The sequence below is a fragment of the Cherax quadricarinatus genome, chromosome 41, assembly GCF_038502225.1.
Source record: "Cherax quadricarinatus isolate ZL_2023a chromosome 41, ASM3850222v1, whole genome shotgun sequence".
NCBI lineage: Eukaryota > Metazoa > Arthropoda > Malacostraca > Decapoda > Parastacidae > Cherax > Cherax quadricarinatus.
Window position 1 is genome coordinate 7,798,329 of NC_091332.1, and position 20,988 is coordinate 7,819,316.

At 39.5% G+C, this 20,988-nt stretch overlaps 1 protein-coding gene across 22 annotated transcripts in view; it reads right to left on the bottom strand.

Annotated features, from left to right (window-relative positions):
• Positions 1-20,988, bottom strand: part of LOC128695799 (trichohyalin-like) — a 119,847-nt gene that overhangs the window by 38,649 nt on the left and 60,210 nt on the right. For 17 of the 22 annotated variants that reach the window (XM_070092938.1, XM_070092937.1, XM_070092958.1 and 14 more), the window contains 5 exons: positions 14,890-14,944; positions 8,045-8,267; positions 7,026-7,061; positions 4,405-4,446; positions 3,239-3,286 (listed from right to left, as the gene is read on the bottom strand). In XM_070092938.1, coding sequence (XP_069949039.1) covers positions 3,239-3,286; positions 4,405-4,446; positions 7,026-7,061; positions 8,045-8,267; positions 14,890-14,936 — 396 coding nt within the window. In that variant the 5' untranslated portion in view covers positions 14,937-14,944. Of the gene's footprint in view, positions 1-3,238; positions 3,287-4,404; positions 4,447-7,025; positions 7,062-8,044; positions 8,268-13,983; positions 14,048-14,889; positions 14,945-20,988 lie in introns of all 22 variants that reach the window. The other 5 variants (XM_070092939.1, XM_070092940.1, XM_070092941.1 and 2 more) reach the window with 5 other exon arrangements.

Below are 20,988 nucleotides of genomic sequence, written 5' to 3' on the forward strand. Positions count from 1 at the left end.
TGGAAGTCCAAACCCCTCGCCCACAACACCTCCTTTACCCCCTCCCTCCAACCTTTTCTAGGACGACCCCTGCCCCGCCTTCCTTCCCCTACAGATTTATACGCTCTCCATGTCATTCTACTTTGATCCATTCTCTCTAAATGACCAAACCACCTCAACAAACCCTCTTCAGCTCTCTGACTAATACTTTTATTAACTCCACACCTTTTACTTATTTCCACACTCCGAATTTTCTGCATAATATTTACACCACACATTTCCCTTAGAGAGGACATCTCCACTGCCTCCAACCGCCTCCTCGCTGCAGCATTTACAACCCATGCTTCACACCCATATAAGAGTGTTGGTACTACTATACTTTCATACATTCCCTTCTTTGCCTCCATAGATAACAGTTTTTGCCTCCACATATACCTCAATGCACCAATATGTAAAACTAAAAAGATCACTCAAACCCCCATGTGTGTATTTGTCCCTCTAACTAGGGTGTAATATGGATAATGACTTTTTCGTGTTTTAATAGGCTGCTCTAAAACCAACTTTTTTTTTCAATAGTTCTTCGTCCAGTAATATCCCTGAATATGTTAATGGAGAGTGAAGGTTTGTTTAGGGAAGGGTTCATCACTCATAAATTTGAGATGTAAATGACTCCGTCGCTGGACCATAATCAAGTCACGAGTCAGTGGTCCATAACAACAGATGAAATCTTGAAGCTACGGTATTGTAATTTAGTTTTGTTTAATGAAGGTAAGCGGTACTGTTACCTTGTGATGGTTGGAGGCGACGTTGTCGTGGTGGTGGTCTAGCTTCTGTTTTGAGTCAATGTGTTAGTAAAACAAGCAGAGGTTACCACAAGCATCAGTCGTAATACAAGTAGCAGCTACCACAAGCAACACGGGTAATATAAGCAGATGCTTCCACAAACATCAGTAAGACAAGCACAAGCTACCACAAGTATCACTAGTAATATAAGCAGAAACTACCACAAGCGTCATGGGTAATACAAGCAGAAACTACCACAAACATCACTAGTAATACAAGCAGAAATTACCACAAGCAGTACTAACAGCTTCATCTTCAAGCAGTACTATCACACATTATTATTCATTCCACTTAGAGAAGCTTTGTTTTTAGAAAATTTGATTAAGTTTCTAAGTTTTTCAGTACTGTTTATTATTATTTTTGGAAATTTTGCATATATTTAATTTTTTGATAATTTATATTTTTAAGCAATTATTTACGAAATAAAATTTTCTTAAACATTGATAGGCTACATATTCTATATTTATTATCAGTGTCATTGTTTACTTAAGGTTTATCATCCCTTCATGATTATAATATTAATATTATTATTGTTCTTATTGTTATTATTACTAAGCAGTAGGACCACATAGTTGTTTCTTGCAAATATACACTGAACTACTTCTTGATGTACTTACTGTTTGTTCTCGAGCTTTGATTGCTTTCACTAAAGAAAAGAAGAATCATAGTGTACCTCATCATGTATGTATCATATACTGCCTCACTGGTTTCCGTGCGTTAATAAGAGAAAGTGGATGATTTTGGAATTAATATCTGGTTGTTGTTTTTGAAGGGGAAGAATGAGCCTAGTGTTGGTAGTGCAGCATCATGGAGTTGGTGGGACAATACCAACAGTTAATACATTCATTAACCCCGGCGCGTGTTTCCCATGGTCTTGTTAACATCCTGACCCACAAACGGTTTTGATTTTGCAGTTATTTTTTTTTAATTTTGGATTTCTCACAGGTGAGTTTTTTTTTTATCTAATAGATAATTCAAAAAAGGCCAGACAAGAAATTCTTTATAATTTACCTACCGTTTCTTTATACCACTGGCTTACACTGTCTTTAACACTGACTAATCAGTGGGCGCATAGATTGGACACATTTATACAATGTGTAATATGACTCCAAGACACTAAATTAGAATTGTTTACCAGTTTTTTGACATTTCTGAAATATTGATAATCTTTTAAGCCTTGCGTACCATATTACGTAATAAAAATGCACTTTTTGGTGAAATTACAAAAAGTTAGGGTGGCAGGTGAAGTTAAATACTCAGACTGGGTAAGGAGAAATCCAAATAGTTTTTGTCGAAGCCTTTTTTTTTATCTACTTCTCTATGGCTTTGGGTCCCTACAATTTCTCTAGAAGTGGATCCCGATAATCCTATAAAAATTAAGAAAATTGACACTAAGTCACTTTTTTTTGGAATGTCCTGTACAGCTGAGAGCATCCTGCATTTCGCCTGGCATTATAGAATATGTGTAGTGAGTATGCTGAAGATTACACAAATAACCCGCACATAAAAGAGAGAAGCTTACGACGACGTTTCGGTCCGACTTGGACCATTGACAGTCACATTGACTTTGTCAATGGTCCAAGTCGGACCGAAACGTCGTCGTAAGCTTCTCTCTTTTATGTGCGGGTTATTTGTGTATCGTTCCAGTCACGGTATTGTGCCTTTTTGTTATTTATGTTGAAGATTCATTCACTTATCGTCGCTTCAATACCATTTAAAGGAGATGCCGCATCTTTATACCTCCTTCCGAGACAATGGCCAATGTTTCCTCTGAGTATAATATTTAAAATGTCCAGCACTCCCTTTATTTTTATTTGTTAGTAGAGATAGGAAAGATATAGGGGATATTGTTTACAGGATTAAGCCTTACAATACAATTGCTACTCTACTGAAATATGTTTGGATATAGGACGAGTGTTATTAGGAGAATATATTTTGATCGATCGAACGGCGCTCAGAATTTTTAAATATTGTGTAACTATAATACTCCAAGATTAACTTTTCCATAAATTTTAAGGAAAAAATGCCTAGTGTCATGTGTGCAAATATTTCGTGCCAGGGACAGGGAAAGAGTGTATGTGATACACCACGGTAGAGGTCGCTAGCACAGCACTAGCAGCCCAGCTAACCAACTTAACTTCACTAACCATTCTACTTTCATTTACGTAATATTATATTTGGGTTGTAAGTTTCAAGTCAACCCCTAAAGGCATTCTCAATATATCGCACAAAAACAAGGTATAGTAAACACGGTATTTCGTTTACAACGGGAATAACCAATAGCTAATATTAATTGTATTAAACATTATAAGCAGCTACAACAAAATCTACAAAGGCTGAGATGTTATAATTTAATTAGGAAAGAGAATAAGAATGCCCTTGTATGTGCTATTAGAAGAGGTCATTAGATACTCACAAGTGTAGAAGTGTGAAGGGGCTGGTGAGTTGGCCCAGGGCTTTCCTTCTGTAAAGTGAGGTTAATTTAAATAATCTGAGGTCATCTCAGGTTATCAGAGGCCGTCATACAGGTCATGATATGAAAAGAAGGCAAATTGATTAGTGAAATTCGAAATACGTAACAGGAAAAGGTTCTAGTGATTTTAGTTCGTATAAGAAACATATTTAATGAAGCTGATGTGTCAAGAGAGGTTTCTGAGTATTGTAATAAAGCTGTTACAGAACGTGAAAAATAAAGACAACACATAGAAAATAAATTTCACCATTACATATAAACAAAAGTTGCCAATTAATTTATAAATATTATTGATAATCAACTAAATTAAAAGAGACTTACTTGTTTGGTTGGTATCGATAGTGCATGTGTGAGGCTGATCATGCAAAGCGTTGAAAATTCAATTTGTCAATGCTTGTCATGATTAGGTACCATTCGCACTAAAAGATTGCTACTAATATAAGAAAAATATGCTATGGATAGTTCATTACTGCACATGCGCAATGTAGAAAGGGTAAGCATGATACAAATAACTCCAAAGTTATCCTCCATCTTAGCTGGTGGTGATGGTTCGGCAAGAATGGCCAAAAACCTCAACACACCGCATGGGAAACTGCTGCCCATGAAGGAATAGGGAAAAATGTCAAGCTGTCGCAAACACGTAAAATAGACAAAGCAGCCTGCAAAACAATGGCAAAGAGTGCATTAATGTCCATCAATAGTAGTGTAATATTTGCGTAATGTATGGGTCATGAAAGCCACAAACATCCCAGAGGAGCATATGAGAAAACCAGATAAGAATACGTCAGTCAAAGTATATGCAGAGGCACTATAATCTGTAAAGACAACAGTTATCGTGCAAAATTGTCCGCCACGATAAGAATAAAAAAAAATTTAAATGGTAAAAATGCGGTGAATCAGCATAAGCGAAAGAACTGGTGGGCAAAGAGAGCTTAGAGGTGATCCAGCAAGGTAAGGTTGACCATAAGCCACACCACAGACCACATACACTTGGCCTGGCCACATCGCATAGGGTTCATCAAGCTATGGGGGAGAGTACACAAGAGGCTGTAGTCATCGGCAAGGCTGAAATCAGGAGCGCAAGAATTAATGTGGGGCCAGTAGCTTACCCTAGATTGACTGTCTTTCCGCCAAGGGGCTGGGCTCTCATTCTGAAAGGCAACAGCGTTCTTCAGATTTTTATGTAATACACTGAATTCACGTTTTTATAAATGTAAAGACGTTGATGCAAGCAAAAGTGTAATAAAACATTGGTCAGTGGCACAAACAAAACCACATTAAAAAAAAACACAAGGTTAGATGAATACTGTATATTTGGGCCTACCATTGAAGCTCTCTTCAGCAGTCTGCAGTGTATATATATTATTAAGTTTTGCTCTCAGGATTTTCGGTTCGTTTATGCCAAAGACGGTGATGTTTGTTATATTACCAAATGAGGTTGCGTGTATAAGACAGCGCCAAATAACTAGAGTGCAATGTTATACACCCCCGTGGACCTTTTGTTATTGTAGTAAGTGGTTGTAAATGTTAAGTTAAATAATAAGTGCAGTATTAAGTATCATGCAGGTTATGGGTTTAGTCACTATTTGCTGTCAGAATCAGTAAGCATCTGTAAACTCATTTGCTAATGTGTCCAATATTTATATGCAAGTATATCTTTTATGATGTTCTCATAATACTTGTAAATGCGAATTTGACTGCAATACCAAGAGTCTCTCTTATAGCATTTTCGATTTATGAATTTTGACTTTCAGAAAAAGGATTACGAACTTATACTAAGCTTAGGAACCCCGTGAATACAACATACATTATGTGTGATCAAGAACATCAAAGAAGCGTATAGCAAAAAGTTAAATTTTGAGTGAGCTGAAGAGGCTACATCAGAAATAGGCGTTAATTAAAGCCGCGCTAGTCCCATGCTCTCACTATCAATGTATGACCTAAAACTAATGCTAAAGGGTATGTCACCTATCTCATATGTGACACTAGTATGCTGGAAGTGTAATTTTTCTTCTTGATTATTAATCAGCATCTCAGTCATGCTTCTCAGTATAGTTGTCACTGATGCGGACTTGGAAGAGGACAGGTTAAGCCTCTTTGTATCTGCGTGTAAAGCTACACGCATTTTAGCTTGTTTCATTCCGTGCCAGTACACCCAGCAGCTTCCTTTCATTCACAGTATTAACAAATAATTCTCTCTTATCTATACTACCTCTACGCAAGTTTAAGCAACCCAACTTCAAAACTTTTTAGCAATTTACATTCAGAAAAAAGGTAACTAACTCATTTTCCAGGTATTTTAGTAGCTTTCTACTCAAGGCTACTGGTGAAGCAGGTGAACCCATTTTTCTGGGAAGTAGGAGAGGAAACATTACAATATTAAGAACTGCTAAGAAACACAACTAAAATTAAAGCTAATTATATACTGAATGTAAGTAGTATTATACAAGATTTACCTGCCATTTTACAAGTTTATGAGATAGACAGGAAACCACAATAATCCTGCCAGAGTACAAAACATTTAACCTGCTTCTGTTTCTCCATCGCATGATAGGACAGTAGGACCTACATGAATGGTTGCTGTTTTTAGTTTGGATGAAGTAAATATTGCTACAAGCAGTCATCAGATGTGCACTACCAATGGGTGTTTACGAAGGAACAACAGGTGTGTAACACAGTCACCAAGTGGATACTATGACTACCTGGGACTGACATTTCTTCGAATCTCAGTATGTTTCTGGCCATGAATGGTACCTCTCTTATATATTTTCTCGTTTACAGTATCCTCTTGGGAAAATGCATCTGTAATTATATCAGTAAACTTGGTTTCTTTCATGGCAATGAGGTCAGTATTATCTTTTTTACTTATTTAATTCCTGGGTATTTTTTCTATGTGTACATTTCTTTGCTAGCCTTTATCATATTTTAGGGCTGAATAACTTATGTGGGTAATGGCGGTTATGGGATGATAGGGATTGTAAGTGTTGATGAGACTTGTGGGGGGTGATTGGGCTTGTGGGTGTAGTGTTTATTGGACGTGTGGTGTAGGTTGGGGGATATACTTGGGTTTAAGAGTATAGTGATTTTTGGGAGTGTGGTTTTTGGGGATGTGATGAGTGGTTAAGTGTGTAGAGTAGTTTGGTAAAGAAAAGTTGATAGAGTCTGTGTTTAGGATTTGAGAGTGTTCTCTAGTAGAATAAATGGAGAGCAACTTGCGAGTTAATGGTAGATGACAGGACATATACTGTGGGTGAATGATTTTGGAGACGTTTGTGACTGGGCGTGATTTGATTGGGGGGTATTCTGAGGGTTGAAGGGATGTCACTTATATTTGACTGAATTGGTGGTTAACTGTTAGAAAAGTAAAGTTTTTGTAAAATGTGAAAATGCTTGATGAGTAGACGTAGAGGATAACGTGGAAGATAAGTAAGGAATGTGAAATGCTCTTCATATCCATACACAACCTTTCAAGCTGGGACAACGACGGTGTCAGGGCAATGATTCGAATCTGACTATTCTATTAGCAACAGCAAAGCATTAACGTGAGATCCAACGCTAAATGTCTTATCCTACTTCATGTTGGAGTGCAACAAAGGAACCAATGCATATCTGCCAGCATGTTAAATAAATAAGCAGCAGCTTTTGGGAGCAATCAACCTCATCTTCCAGCAAGTTAACCTGCAATGTCTTCTTACTCCTCAGGTAGGAAAGGATGGTGCCAGCAACTTACCTTGAGGCTGTCCTTCCTGATGTTATCTGAAGGATTCTGTGCAAGGAAAGAGATCGATGTTAAGTAGATTAGGTTACATAGTAACTCACGAGTTAAATAATGGAGTTAGGAGAATAGAACCTGAAGTATTGAGTTTATCAACAGGAGTGGGGAGAGTACACCACATACCTAAGAAAGCGGGGACCTCAGTACTCATCACACCTGCTGTGCTAACGCGAACCTCCGAAAACACACAAGACGAGAGCAATACTTTCTTACAGTATATTCCAAAGAGAGTAAATTAATAAGACGAACACAGAAGTTGCAATATGTTTAACATTAGTATACATCTGAATTATATATGCATTTTATTTTCATTCTGGAAACTATACTCAAATTGATATACTTTTAACGATGAATTCTCTGGAGTTTAAGTTCTTCATATATAATATTAATTTTGATAAAATCGTAAGCAAGATTTTGTTACACTGGCATCATAAAGGCAGCTTATCGCATATATTAAAATTAATGACATATAAGGAAAATAAATTCACATTTGTAGTAACGACTTTAACGTTTAATTTGCATAATTCTTTGGGATAAGTATATTTACCAGTTACGTCATATACATCAAGATTATTAAATTATTCATGAACATTTACCAATTACATCACATACGCTAGGATTATTAAAGTATTCAGGAACATTTCGCGAGTATATACTGAGAGAGGTATGTATATAATTTTATATAAACTTTGAGTTCACGGTTACCATATTTTATGGATTGAATTATTATCGATATATAAGTGACTTGTAGTTTGAATTACCCACTTGTATATGGAATTATAACAGAAGACAGGTTATAATAAAAATATTAAAAAAACAGAAGAACCTTTGTTTATAGACACACACGAGATTTCCTTTTTCGTTGAATCTTTTGATCAAGACGACTTGTACTGTGAATGCTACCATTAAAACTAACATAATTAAACATAAGATCTCTTATATTCCAAGTAACTCCTATATTTGATGATACTTACCCTGACGAGGTTGGTTTGTGGCTCAGGTGGAGGCGCGGGCATGGGTGGAGGCGTGGAAGGCACTGACTGTGGCGTGGTGGGTGTGGAGGGCGTGCCTTGGTCCCACTGACCTGACCAGCGTCCTGGGCGTCTCCAGCCGTCGCCCTGCCACTCACAGTCTGCGGCCAAGATGCCAGGGCTGGATGACTCTGACGACTCCCTTCTCGCCTGGGCCTTGGGCGGTCTGTGGGGTTTAGCCGGGTCATTAGTGGGTATTCTGCAGTGTTGCTGGTGCGTGGGGTGTTACCCCGTTGTGCTGTACAGTATTGGTGTATACAGGTGTCAATGTATAACAGAAGTATATATGTATATGTGTATTCAAAATACAAACGAACCCACACTGAGCAAATAAAAACAATATTTCGACCTGCCACTGCGACCCTTTTCATCTGACTCAGTGGTTGCTTCGATCTATATGCAGAACTTATTTACTATCTTAGTTTCCGTGTTGGTTCCTTTGGGCAAGTGACAAGTGTCTTTTTAACGCTTGTGTTTGGTTGTGCATACATGCTGTATGCATTGTGTATAAATGCAAGTCTGTAACACATCTGAATGTGTATACATATACGTATAGTTTATACAGCATTAATCCTTGTTTATAACAATATATATATATATATATATATATATATATATATATATATATATATATATATATATATATATATATATATGTCGTGCCGAATAGGCAGAACTTGCGATCTTGGCTTAAATAGCAACGCTCATCTTGCCATAAAGGACAAGTGAAAATTTGTGTATGCAATAATTTCGCCAAAATCATTCTGAACCTAACGAAAAAAATATGTTTCATTGTTTGTTTAGTATTAAATTACTGTAAACGTATTTAAAATATATTTAGTAGGATTAGGCTAAAATAAATTGTTCTTGTTATAATAAGGTTAGGTAAGTTTTCTAAGATTCTTTTAGTGCAAAATTAAAAATTTTTACATTAACATTAATGAAAAAAATATATCTTTAAACGTATAAGAGAAGTATTTAGAAAGGACTTAATTTTAAATGAGTTCTTGCTAATTGACCAGTTTTACATATTCGGCACGACATATATATATATATATATATATATATATATATATATATATATATATATATATATATATATATATATATATATATATATATACATACAATAAGATCACAGTAAATAGGTGATATCACAATATACAGAACAACCACTGTGGAAAAAATAGTGAAATTCTAAGCACTTTCATGATTTCTCAAATCGTCAAGGAACTTTTTTTACAGTTCCTTGATGTGAAAAATCACGAAAGTGCTTGGAATTTCACTTGTTTTCACAGTTAGTGTTCTGCATATATATTTGTCGTGTCTAATAAGCCGAATCGGCGAGTTTGACCTAGAATGCAAGGGCATTATCTGCCAGGTAAGTAGAGTGAATATTTATTTATACAAGAAAAATCTGGGAAGATCAGCCTGAAATTAAGAAAAATATATATTGCTGGTTTTAATTAGTATTAAATAAATTTATACTGATCTACTATATGTTTAGTAGAAGTAGGATAAAATAAAAATAAATTACGATAGGTCTCTGAAGTTAGGTTAGGTTAGGTGAGGTCTCTGAAGTTAGGTTAGGTTAGGTGAGGTCTCTGAAGTTAGGTTAGGTTAGGTGAGGTCTCTGAAGTTAGGTTAGGTTAGGTGAGGTCTCTGAAGTTAGGTTAGTTTAGGTAAGATCTCTGAAGTTAGGTTAGGTTAGGTAAGATCTCTGAAGTTAGCTTAGGTAAGGTGAGGTCTCTGAAGTTAGCTTAGGATAGGTAAGATCTCTGAAGTTAGCTTAAGTTAGGTGAGGTCTCTGAAGTTAGGTTAGGTTAGGTGAGGTCTCTGAAGTTAGGTTAGTTTAGGTGAGGTCTCTGAAGTTAGCTTAGGTTAGGTGAGGTCTCTGAAGTTAGGTTAGGTTAGGTGAGGTCTCTGAAGTTAGGTTAGGTTAGGTGAGGTCTCTGAAGTTAGCTTAGGTTAGGTAAGATCTCTGAAGTTAGCTTAGGTTAGGTGAGGTCTCTGAAGTTAGGTTAGGTTAGGTGAGGTCTCTGAAGTTAGGTTAGTTTAGGTGAGGTCTCTGAAGTTAGCTTAGGTTAGGTGAGGTCTCTGAAGTTAGGTTAGGTTAGGTGAGGTCTCTGAAGTTAGGTTAGGTTAGGTGAGGTCTCTGAAGTTAGGTTAGGTTAGGTGAGGTCTCTGAAGTTAGGTTAGGTTAGGTGAGGTCTCTGAAGTTAGGTTAGGTTAGGTGAGGTCTCTGAAGTTAGCTTAGGTTAGGTAAGATCTCTGAAGTTAGGTTAGGTTAGGTGAGGTCTCTGAAGTTAGGTTAGGTTAGGTGAGGTCTCTGAAGTTAGGTTAGGTTAGGTGAGGTCTCTGAAGTTAGGTTAGGTTAGGTGAGGTCTCTGAAGTTAGGTTAGGTTAGGTGAGGTCTCTGAAGTTAGGTTAGGCTAGGTGAGGTCTCTGAAGTTAGGTTAGGTTAGGTGAGGTCTCTGAAGTTAGGTTAGGTTAGGTGAGGTCTCTGAAGTTAGGTTAGGTTAGGTGAGGTCTCTGAAGTTAGATTAGGTTAGGTGAGGTCTCTTTAGTTAGGTTAGGTTAGGTGAGGTCTCTGAAGTTAGGTTAGGTTAGGTGAGGTCTCTGAAGTTAGGTTAGGTTAGGTGAGGTCTCTGAAGTTAGGTTAGGTTAGGTGAGGTCTCTGAAGTTAGGTTTGTTGCAAAACTAAAACATTTTATACTATTTTGAATGAAAAATATATCAATTAATCCATAAAAGAAATTTTTTGTACTGCTAGGCCTAATTGACGAATTCGGCTTATTAGGCATGAGAGAGGCATATTAAAACACACGCACACCCAGACACACACACACTGAGAGAGGGAGGAAAGGCGCTATGTGTACCACTAACAACAATCTTCAACACATCTATTGAAACAGGGAGACTACCTTAGGTATGGAAGACGGGAAATGTAGTCCCAATTTAAAAAAAAAGGAGACAGACACGAAGCATTAAACTACAGAACAGTGTCCCTGACATGTATAGTACGCAAAGTTATGGAGAAGATTATCAGCCAGCACAGTTTCAGGGACGGATAATCCTTTGTCACAAACCTGTTGGAATTCTATGAAAGGGTGGCAGCAGTACGACAAGAGAGAGAGGGGTGGGTAGATTGCAATTTCTTGGACTGTAAGAAGGCGTTTAACACAGTTCCACACAAGAGATTAGTGCAAAAGCTGGAGGACCAGCCAGAGATAACAGGGAAGGCACTGCAATGGATCAGGGAATACCTGTCACAAGATAGCAGCGAATCATGGTACGTGACGAGGTGTCAGAGTGGGCGCCTGTGACGAGCGTGGTTCCATAGGGGTCAGTCCTACGACCGGTGCTGTATATGGTATTTGTGAACGACATGACGGAAGGAATGGACTCAGAAGTGTCCTTGTTTGCAGATGATGTGAAGTTGATGAGAAGAATTCAATCGGACAAGGACCAGGCAGAACTACAAAGGGATCTGGACAGGCTGCAGGCCTGGTCCAGCAACTGGCTCCTGGAGTTCAACCCCACCAAGTGCAATGTCATGAAGATTGGGGAAGGGCAAAGAAGACCGCAGACGGAGTACAGTTTAGGGGGCCAGAGACTACAAACTTCACTCAAGGAAAAGGATCTTGTGGTGAGTATAACACCAGGCACATCTCCTTAGGCGCATATCAACCAAAGAACTGTTGCAGCATACGGACACCTAGTCAGCCTAAGAACAACATTCCGACATATTAATAAGGAATCGTTCAGGACACTGTACACCGTGTACGTTAGGCCTATATTGGAGTATGCAGCAACAGTTTGGAACTCACACATAGCCAAGCACGTAAGGAAACTAGAGAAAGTGCAAAGATTTGCAACAAGACTAGTCCCGGAGCTAAGGGACATGTTCGAGGAGGAGAGGTTAAAGGAAATCGACCTGACGACACTGGAGGATAGGAGAGATGTGGGGGATATGATAACGACATATAAAATACTGAAGAATCGACAAGGTGGACAGAGACAGGATGTTCCAGAGATGGGACACAGCAACAACTGTGACTAGTTGGAAGTTGAAGATGAATCACAGGGATATTACGAAGTATTTCTTCAGTCACAAAGTTGTCAGGAAGTGGAATAATCTGGGAAGTGATGTAGTGGAAGCAGGATCCATACAGAACTTCAAGAAGAGGTATGATAAAGCTCGTGGAGCAGGAAGAGTAACCTAGTAGCGACCAGTGAAGAGGCGGGGCCAGGAGCTGTGAATCGTCCCCTGCAACCACAACTAGGTGAGTACAACTGGAGGAGTACACACACACACTAGCAAACCTCAGAACAGCATTCCGACATCTTAATAAGGAATCATTCAGGACCCTGTACACCGTGTACGATAGGCCCATATTGGAGTATGCGGCACCAGTTTGGAACCCACACCTAGCCAAGCACGTGAAGAAACTAGAGAAAGTGCAAAGAGGTATGTCCTACGAGGAGAGGTTAAGGGAAATCAACCTGACGACACTGGAGGACAGGAGAGATAGGGGGGACATGATAACGACATACAAAATACTGAGAGGAATTGACAAGGTGGACAAAGACAGGATGTTCCAGAGATTGGACACAGTAACAAGGGGACACAGTTGGAAGCTGAAGACACAGATGAATCACAGGGATGTTAGGAAGTATTTCTTCAGCCACAGAGTAGTCAGTAAGTGGAATAGTTTGGGAAGCGATGTAGTGGAGGCAGGATCCATACATAGCTTTAAGCAGAGGTATGATAAAGCTCACGGCTCAGGGAGAGTGACCTAGTAGCGATCAATGAAGAGGCGGGGCCAGGAGCTCGGACTCGACCCCCGCAACCTCAACTAGGTGAGTACAACTAGGTGAGTACACACACACACACACACACACGCACACACACACGCACACGCACACGCACACACACACACACACACACACACACACACACACACACACACACACACACACACACACACACGCACGCACACACGCACGCACACGCACGCACACACGCACGCACACGCACGCACGCACGCACGCATTTTGAAAAGGTTTTTATGAAAAACTCTCTTACGTCATTTTATTAATAATAATAATAATGCCCCTTTGGGAATGAACGTAGATGTATCAGCACTGATTTTTTTTAATCATTAAAGTTCATAATTTATCTTTGAGTTATATTTAGTACTGGTTTTAAGATAATTGTTAAAGTTAAATCAAGGGTAAAGCACAGCCAGAGGTGAACAATGAATGTCACTTGGCCGACTCATAAGATACACGTGATAGACTTCAGTGGAGAAGCTATCATATCATGACCAGCGATCATACTTCTGAATGACCATAGTCATATGAATGATGAAGTGAAATTAATCATACGGCCTCTCTCTCTGACGGCCTCTCTGAGTGACCAGTCATAGTGAAATTAATCATACGGCCTCTCTGAATGACCAGTCATAGTGAAGGTAATCATACAGCCTCTCTGAATGACCAGTCATAGTGAAGGTAATCATACAGCCTCTCTGAATGACCAGTCATAGTGAAGGTAATCATACAGCCTCTCTGAATGACCAGTCATAGTGAAAGTAATCATACGGCCTCTCTGAATGACCAGTCCAGGAGAAGACAAGCCTATGACCTCACCGATCAATTATAGTGAATTTAATGTTACTGTTTCTCAGATTGCTAGAACTTCCAAATGACTGTTAATTTCAACAAACAAAAACAACAGAACAGGTTATGCCAAATTTTGGGTTAGAAGGAGGAAATAAGATTTAAATTAGTGATAGTAGATAAGTATATATACATAATATATGTATATGTAGATATAAACTTATTAAGTGTATATATACATACACTATGTATATTACCTCAGGGGCGAGGGAGCCGGGAAGTGTCTAATTGACATATCGACGTTCTGGTGACAAGATGTCGCTGTGGAGGAAGAAACGTGGTGGTTGGAATCCGTAACGTCGACAGATATGACGACAAAGACACAATTATGCTGACCAAGTCTTTATTAGGGCAACGTTTCGCTCTCCTTAGAGCGAAAGGTTGTCCTACTTATGTCTTCTTTTCCCACAGGAAGTCAATGTGGTGAAGATTTTCATTCAGGTTTACAGGAATAACTTTGAGGGCTTCACAGAGGCTATACGGTACGCATGGTTGACTCTCCGGACCAGCAGCTACACGTAGCACAGCATTCTCTGGACCAGGAGCCACACGAAACACCGCGTGGGTCCCTGGTCCAGGCGCTACACGAAACACAAGTGTTCTCTGGACCGTGTAGATCCCTGGACCAGGCGCTCTACGTAGCACTGTGTTCTCTGGACCAGGAGCTATACGTAGCACCGTGTCCTCTGGACCATAAGCCACACGAAACATGTGGGTTCCTGGACCAGGAGCCACCATGAAATACCATGTGGGTCTGGACCAGGAGCCACACGTAACATGTCTGGACCTGGACCTACAAGCGACACCCCAGGACACTCACGCCGCTGAACTCAACAGGAAAAGTAAAAACCGGGAACAGTACACAAGGAATAATATTTTGGAAAGAAACAACATGGAGAACGGCAGTAAAGGGAACAAGATGCGAGCAACGAGATGCGGGCAACAAGATGCGAGGGAGCAGTACACAGGGAACAAAATGCAGGGGATGGTACTAGGTAAACATAACCAATTCTGATAAAAACCAATGGAGAATTTAACTCATGGGTGATGGGGTGGTGATGGGTCTACACCCATGCAGAGTTTAACTAACACTTTATATTTACGTTGTCAATTTCTTTAAATAGCTCTTCAGTTTCTTCTTCGAAGGCATGTCTTCCTCTGGAAGCAGTGGAGGCGAGTTAAGATGGGAGTTGTGGTGGTGAGTGTAGGGAGAGTGTTGTTGTGAGGCGTAAGGAAATTGTTGTGAGGTGTAGGGAGAGAGTGTTGTTGTTAAGATGTTGCTGCACTCTCCTGTGATATAGTCTTCGGTGTGTTGTGCTGGCATATGTAGGGAGAGAGAGTGTTGTGATGTGTAGTGAGAAAGTGTTGTGAAATGTTGCAGCAGGTTTCTGTGGTGTAGTCTTCAGTGTGTTGTGGTGGCAGGTGTAGGGAGAGTTGTGATGTGTAGGGGAGAGTGTTGTGAGATGTTACTGAGATGTTTTGTGGTGTAGCTTTAAGCGTGTTATAATATTGGGAAGTGTAGGAAGAGTGCTGTTGGTAGAGAGTGTTGTTGTGAGGAGTTGCTGCAGTCTTCTATGGTGTAGCTTTCAGCATATTGTTTAGTTATTAAATTTGTTGTTGACGGCTTGAGGCTCTTAAAAGAAAAATGTTTTAAGCAAATTTGATATATGCATAATTAACAAAAAGCGACAATACCGTGACTGCAACAATACACAAATAACCCGCACGTAGTATAGAGGAGCTTACGACGACGTTTCGGTCCGACTTGGACTAGTTACAAAGTCACAGTGGACTTTGTAAATGGTCCAAGTCAGACCGAAACGTCGTGGTAAACTCTTCTCTCCTATGTGTGGGTTATTTGTGTGTATATGCATAATAATATAAAGAAAATATTATTGATAATCTTGAGACGTGGGACTTCCTCTAAGAGCTCCCGAGCGATGAATGCTTGGAAACTGTTGAATGGCGCTAATTTGGCTAAAGAAACGGGAGTTATAACCCTATTTCCTTGGTAAGGAATCAGAAATACCGTTTTAGAGTATGAAAAAAAAATGTTTAGTTAGCCTGCAGGTTAGTAAGTGTGAGGTTGATATGATCTCCGACTTGACAAGTGGCACCAGCATGGCCATCTGCCATCTCAACAACACCAACCACAATATTTTGGGATTTGATAGTGAGAGTCTCGCCTAAACTCGTCCTCACGCCCACCACACACCCACTTTACGCCCACCTCATGGCCACATCAGTTCAAAGACAGACACCTGTTTATCTCACAATATTTAACTTGCTAGAAAAAAAATATCTGCATGCTGTTATGGTGCTGCACTTTGTAAAACTGTATCTCCCTACACGCTGTTATGGTGCTGCACTTTGTAAAACTGTATCTCCCTACACGCTGTTATGGTGTTGCACTTTGTAAAACTGTATCTCCGTACAAGCTGTTATGGTTCTGCACTTTGTAAAACTGTATCTCGCTACACGCTGTTATGGTGCTGCACTTTGTAAAACTGTATCTCCCTACACGCTGTTATGGTGCTGCACTTTGTAAAACTGTATCTCCCTACACGCTGTTATGGTGCTGCACTTTGTAAAACTGTATCTCCCTACATGCTGTTATGGTGCTGCACTTTGTAAAACTGTATCTCCCTACACGCTGTTATGGTGCTGCACTTTGTAAAACTGTATCTCCCTACACGCTGTTATGGTGCTGCACTTTGTAAAACTGTATCTCCCTACACGCTGTTATGGTGCTGCACTTTGTAAAACTGTATCTCCCTACACGCTGTTATGGTGCTGCACTTTGTAAAACTGTATCTCCCTACACGTTGTTATGGTGCTGCACGTTATTATGGTTCTGCACGCTACAGCTCTCTACGCGATGTTTATCACGTGTATTCTTGTTTTGAAAATATCAGTCCGTCACCCAATGCATAAATTATCCATAAGTGCCTAAGAAATTATTTTCAAGGCCACAAACAAAATCTGCGAACACTCGAAAATATTATTTAAAAAAATTAGAAAAAAAGGACGTACCTAAAAGTTGTACACATATATTGATCAGATCTTATTTAGGAGTGTGGAGCGAGGGGGGGGTGTCAGGGTGCAGCTCCTGGTCCCCTCTAACTCTTGGGCCACCCACTACAATCTGCCCACATTTTAATAAGTTAGTTTTAGGGTTTCCAGTTATATGTGCAATTTGGCTTGCCTCAACAACTGGTTTGGTGCAAACAGTTCTTGTTATAAAAATAGCACCACAGTTCACCAAAATCTCGCACTTTGGAGAGGAGCCTCACGACGAAGCCTCGGAGCCTCCTGGAGCTCCTTTGCTTAGTGCGGATGTTTGGTGAATTGTTTTAGTCACGGTATTGTGACTTTTAATTCTTTATAGTCCTTATTTGATTAAAACACATTTTTCGGAGCCCAATCCAACATGCACATACTTATTAAAGCTGTCTCCCTGCACACCAGACTGCCTCTGATAATGTTTACGCTCCGCTGAGGTCGGTTAGTGGCGGAGATCAAACTTGGCTTATCTAGCCATCGTGAAAGATCAAGTGTTTCTACCTGTCTTAATGTCTCCTGCGGTAAAGATTGAGATCTCAAAGGTTTCAAGAGAGTTGACGCTCTATAACTCCAACGGGTTTAGTGCTTGCCCACGAATACAATTAGTAATAAAGAGAGCGATCGCGTTCTCCTTCTCACGAGAAGTGGAACCATTCATTTTTCGATATTTTTTTTTTGTTCGAGAAATATTTATTTCTCGGGTTGTTTATTATGAAGTATTCTCAGCAAATTTTTAAATGTAGACTAAATAAAAATGAAGATATAATAATAATCATACGGTAATAATAATCTTAAGCATAATAAAATTCAATACTTTTAATGATAATGATGTTTTAATGTTTATAAAAGATAAACTGCAGGTTTATTATTGATATAAATTAAAAATAATGTTAATAATAATTATTATATGCTAATATTAATATAATAATAACAGTATGATAATAATAATAATTATTATAAATTATAATAACTTTAATAAAAAATAATAAACTTTAGAAGTAAAATCGTAAGTTTTATTATAAAAAATGAGAGATGAGTAAGTGAACCATGTCGAGCGATATCCGAAGAATTAATGTTGGTCCAGACTTAACCTAGTTTGCCAGTAACGTCTACCAGAGTATACTTGACAAATATAACCTCATCAGTCCAAAAAAAATGTCAATAATCATTAAATACTGTAAACTATCTAATGTCAGCAATACATAATACTGTTATCCATGCTAATAATAGCACTGTAATCACTGTTACTGCTGCTGCTATGACTTTCTCTGCTAAAACTACTATAAACAGCATTTACAATAGTTGTAGCTATAAAAATATTAGTTACTTGTAGTGAAAATACCGTTCAACCTAGTTGAATGGCTATACCCTTGCTTATGGTCACAGGCGTCTGCGGATCACTTTTCAAATGAATGTCTCAGTAAAATGATACGGTGAAACTACTCCGTAACTGAATTAAACATAACTGAATTAAGTAATTGATAATCTTCATGTATGAGCCTGTAGGTCACCTACCTCTCCAAATATATCAAATCAGTTGACATGACCATTTTTCCTGTTTTAAGAGACACATCACCACCCATCTCTCAGAGTGAAGGCACATCATTTCTCACCTCCTCCAGATCTCATGTCCAGATATCAAATTTTCAAGAATTCCTTCATGCATGCTGCTGTACCTTCCTTACAACCCAAAAGCAAGTCATATCTACCCCGAAAAACTAGTTGTCTCCACTCCCAAGTATTATGCTATGCTCACACATACCTCTTGGATCATCAACTCTACCACTCAAATCCTGTCACTCCCTCCAGCCCTTCCGGGGACGTCCGCTACCTTCCATTCACAATGTTTATGCACCTTTTTTTCGTCTAAATTGCTTCATCTTTACACAATGTGGGATTACTTTCCCTTACCTTTGAGCAAACTAGATTTCCACCATTCCCTGCGTTCTGTGCTTCACCATTTATATAACAGTAAGAACAATACCAACAACAGCGATAGTAATAATAATAATAATTCAAGAAATGATGTGTCCACCTTGGGTAAATATGCTTACTCTATTACATAAAGTTTTGCATTAAGGTGAGTTTTAGTGTTTATTTAAAAAACTTTATTTTCATAGAAAATGAGACGACTAACTTGTAAAGGGTCTAGACTTGTGTTATCTGTGGCACACTTCACGACACTCATTCGGGAAGTGCCACAAATTCCTTTCCTCTCTGTTCGGATACTACTGTACACAATCATTCCAAGAAGTTGGGGGGGGTGCCTTGGTGCTGGTGAAGGGTTCTTAATCCTAGGAATTAGAGGTATCCTCCCCTTTTTCGGATCAAACTTGAGTGCCTCATATTACCCAGGCACTGTTTATGTTTTACTGCCATAACACTTCCATACACATACATGATTCTTCACATATCTCTTCTTCAGTAGCTCACTCTCCTTCAGTAGTTCGCTGTTCTTCATTAGTTCGCTGTTATTTCGTTATCATTGCACAGAGTCCAGTTTTTTTATGGCTTAACTGTCACTTTTTTTTAACTATAATTGGTATCTTACCAGTTTCCAGCAGACATGTCGTCGCAAGGCTGGGTCCAACAGACATGTCTTCCAGACGCTGGGTCCAGTAGACATGTCCTCCAGATGCTGGGTCCACCAGACATGTCCTCCTGACACTGGGTCCAGAAGACATGTCCTCCAGACGCTGGGTCCAACAGACATGTCCTCCTGACGCTGGGTCCAGCAGACAAGTCCTCCTGACGCTGGGTCCAGCAGACATGTCCTCCAGACGTTGGGTCCAGCAGACTTGTCCTCCTGACGCTGGGTCCAAAAGACATGTCCTCCTGACGCTGGGTCCAGCAGATATGTCCTCCTGACTCTGGGTCCAGAAGACATGTCCTCCAGACGCTGGGTCCAGCAGACAAGTCCTCCTGACGCTGAGTCCAGCAGACATGTCCTCCTGACGCTGGGTCCAGCAGACATGTCCTCCTGACGCTGGGTCCAGCAAACATGTCCTCCTGACGCTGGGTCCAGCAGACATGTCCTCCTGATCTGGGTCCAGCAGACATGTCCTCCTGACGCTGGGTCCAGCAGACATGTCCTCCAGACACTGGGTCACCTTAACGTGGTGGTAGAGTTTGAGTGGTGTGTGCTTAGATGTAGGCACTTCTTCTCTGGGAGGGTTGCCACTCTTCCCGCAGGGTGCTTGCCTAACAAAGAACCCAGCATCTACTTCGCCATAAATGGCTGGGTTATTTTCGCTTCTAAATTTGCTGATATGGCCGCTAATACGAAACAAATTATGGACATAAACTGCGGAACGTGGAAGATAGTCACTGAATAGTTTTACTTGCTTTGTGACTATGAATTACGTATTATAAGTTAGTCACGACACTTGCAAGTTGATAATAGAAAAGAAGATTTGATAATGTTAGTAAAAGTACATGTTTACGGCACTGAATAAGCCAACGGTGCTGTGTTTTGTAATTAAAATCAAAGAAATAAACCATCACACGTGTTCTTCAATTACTTGCTCACTCTGCTAATGATCCAGAGATGTTCTCGTGTGCTGACTTGCCTAACCACACGTTTACCCTCCACATCTCCCCCTACTGCCTTCTCTACTTGAAGTGTTACTCATTGCCTGTCGTGCTAATTATCATTATCTGATGTGTTACTCATTACCTGCCATGTACTCATTACCTGTCATGTGTTACTTATTACCTGTCATGTGTTGCTCATTACCTGTCATGTCTTACTCATTACCTGCCATGTGTTACTCATTACCTGCCATGTGTTACTCATTACCTGCCATGTGTCACTCATTACCTTCCATGTGTTACTCATTACCTGTCGTGTTATATCTCGCTGGCAGTCACAGGTTCGTAGTGTATTAAGCATCTGTCGTTTCTGACAGAGGATTAATACAATGACTGGTTCATGTCATGAACGTGTTCCCTGCACATTTTCAAAACAATGGTCGTACTGAGATGGGGTATAAATGTCCTATACATTATTTTCATCTCCTAGGCAAAGTGCTTAATGACATTAAAATAATTAGTTTTATATTAGAGTGCTGAGTTTTGGGATAAATGAAAAATGTTTATGAGTTGGAAATAAATATATATCTCATCTAGCCCAGATATGA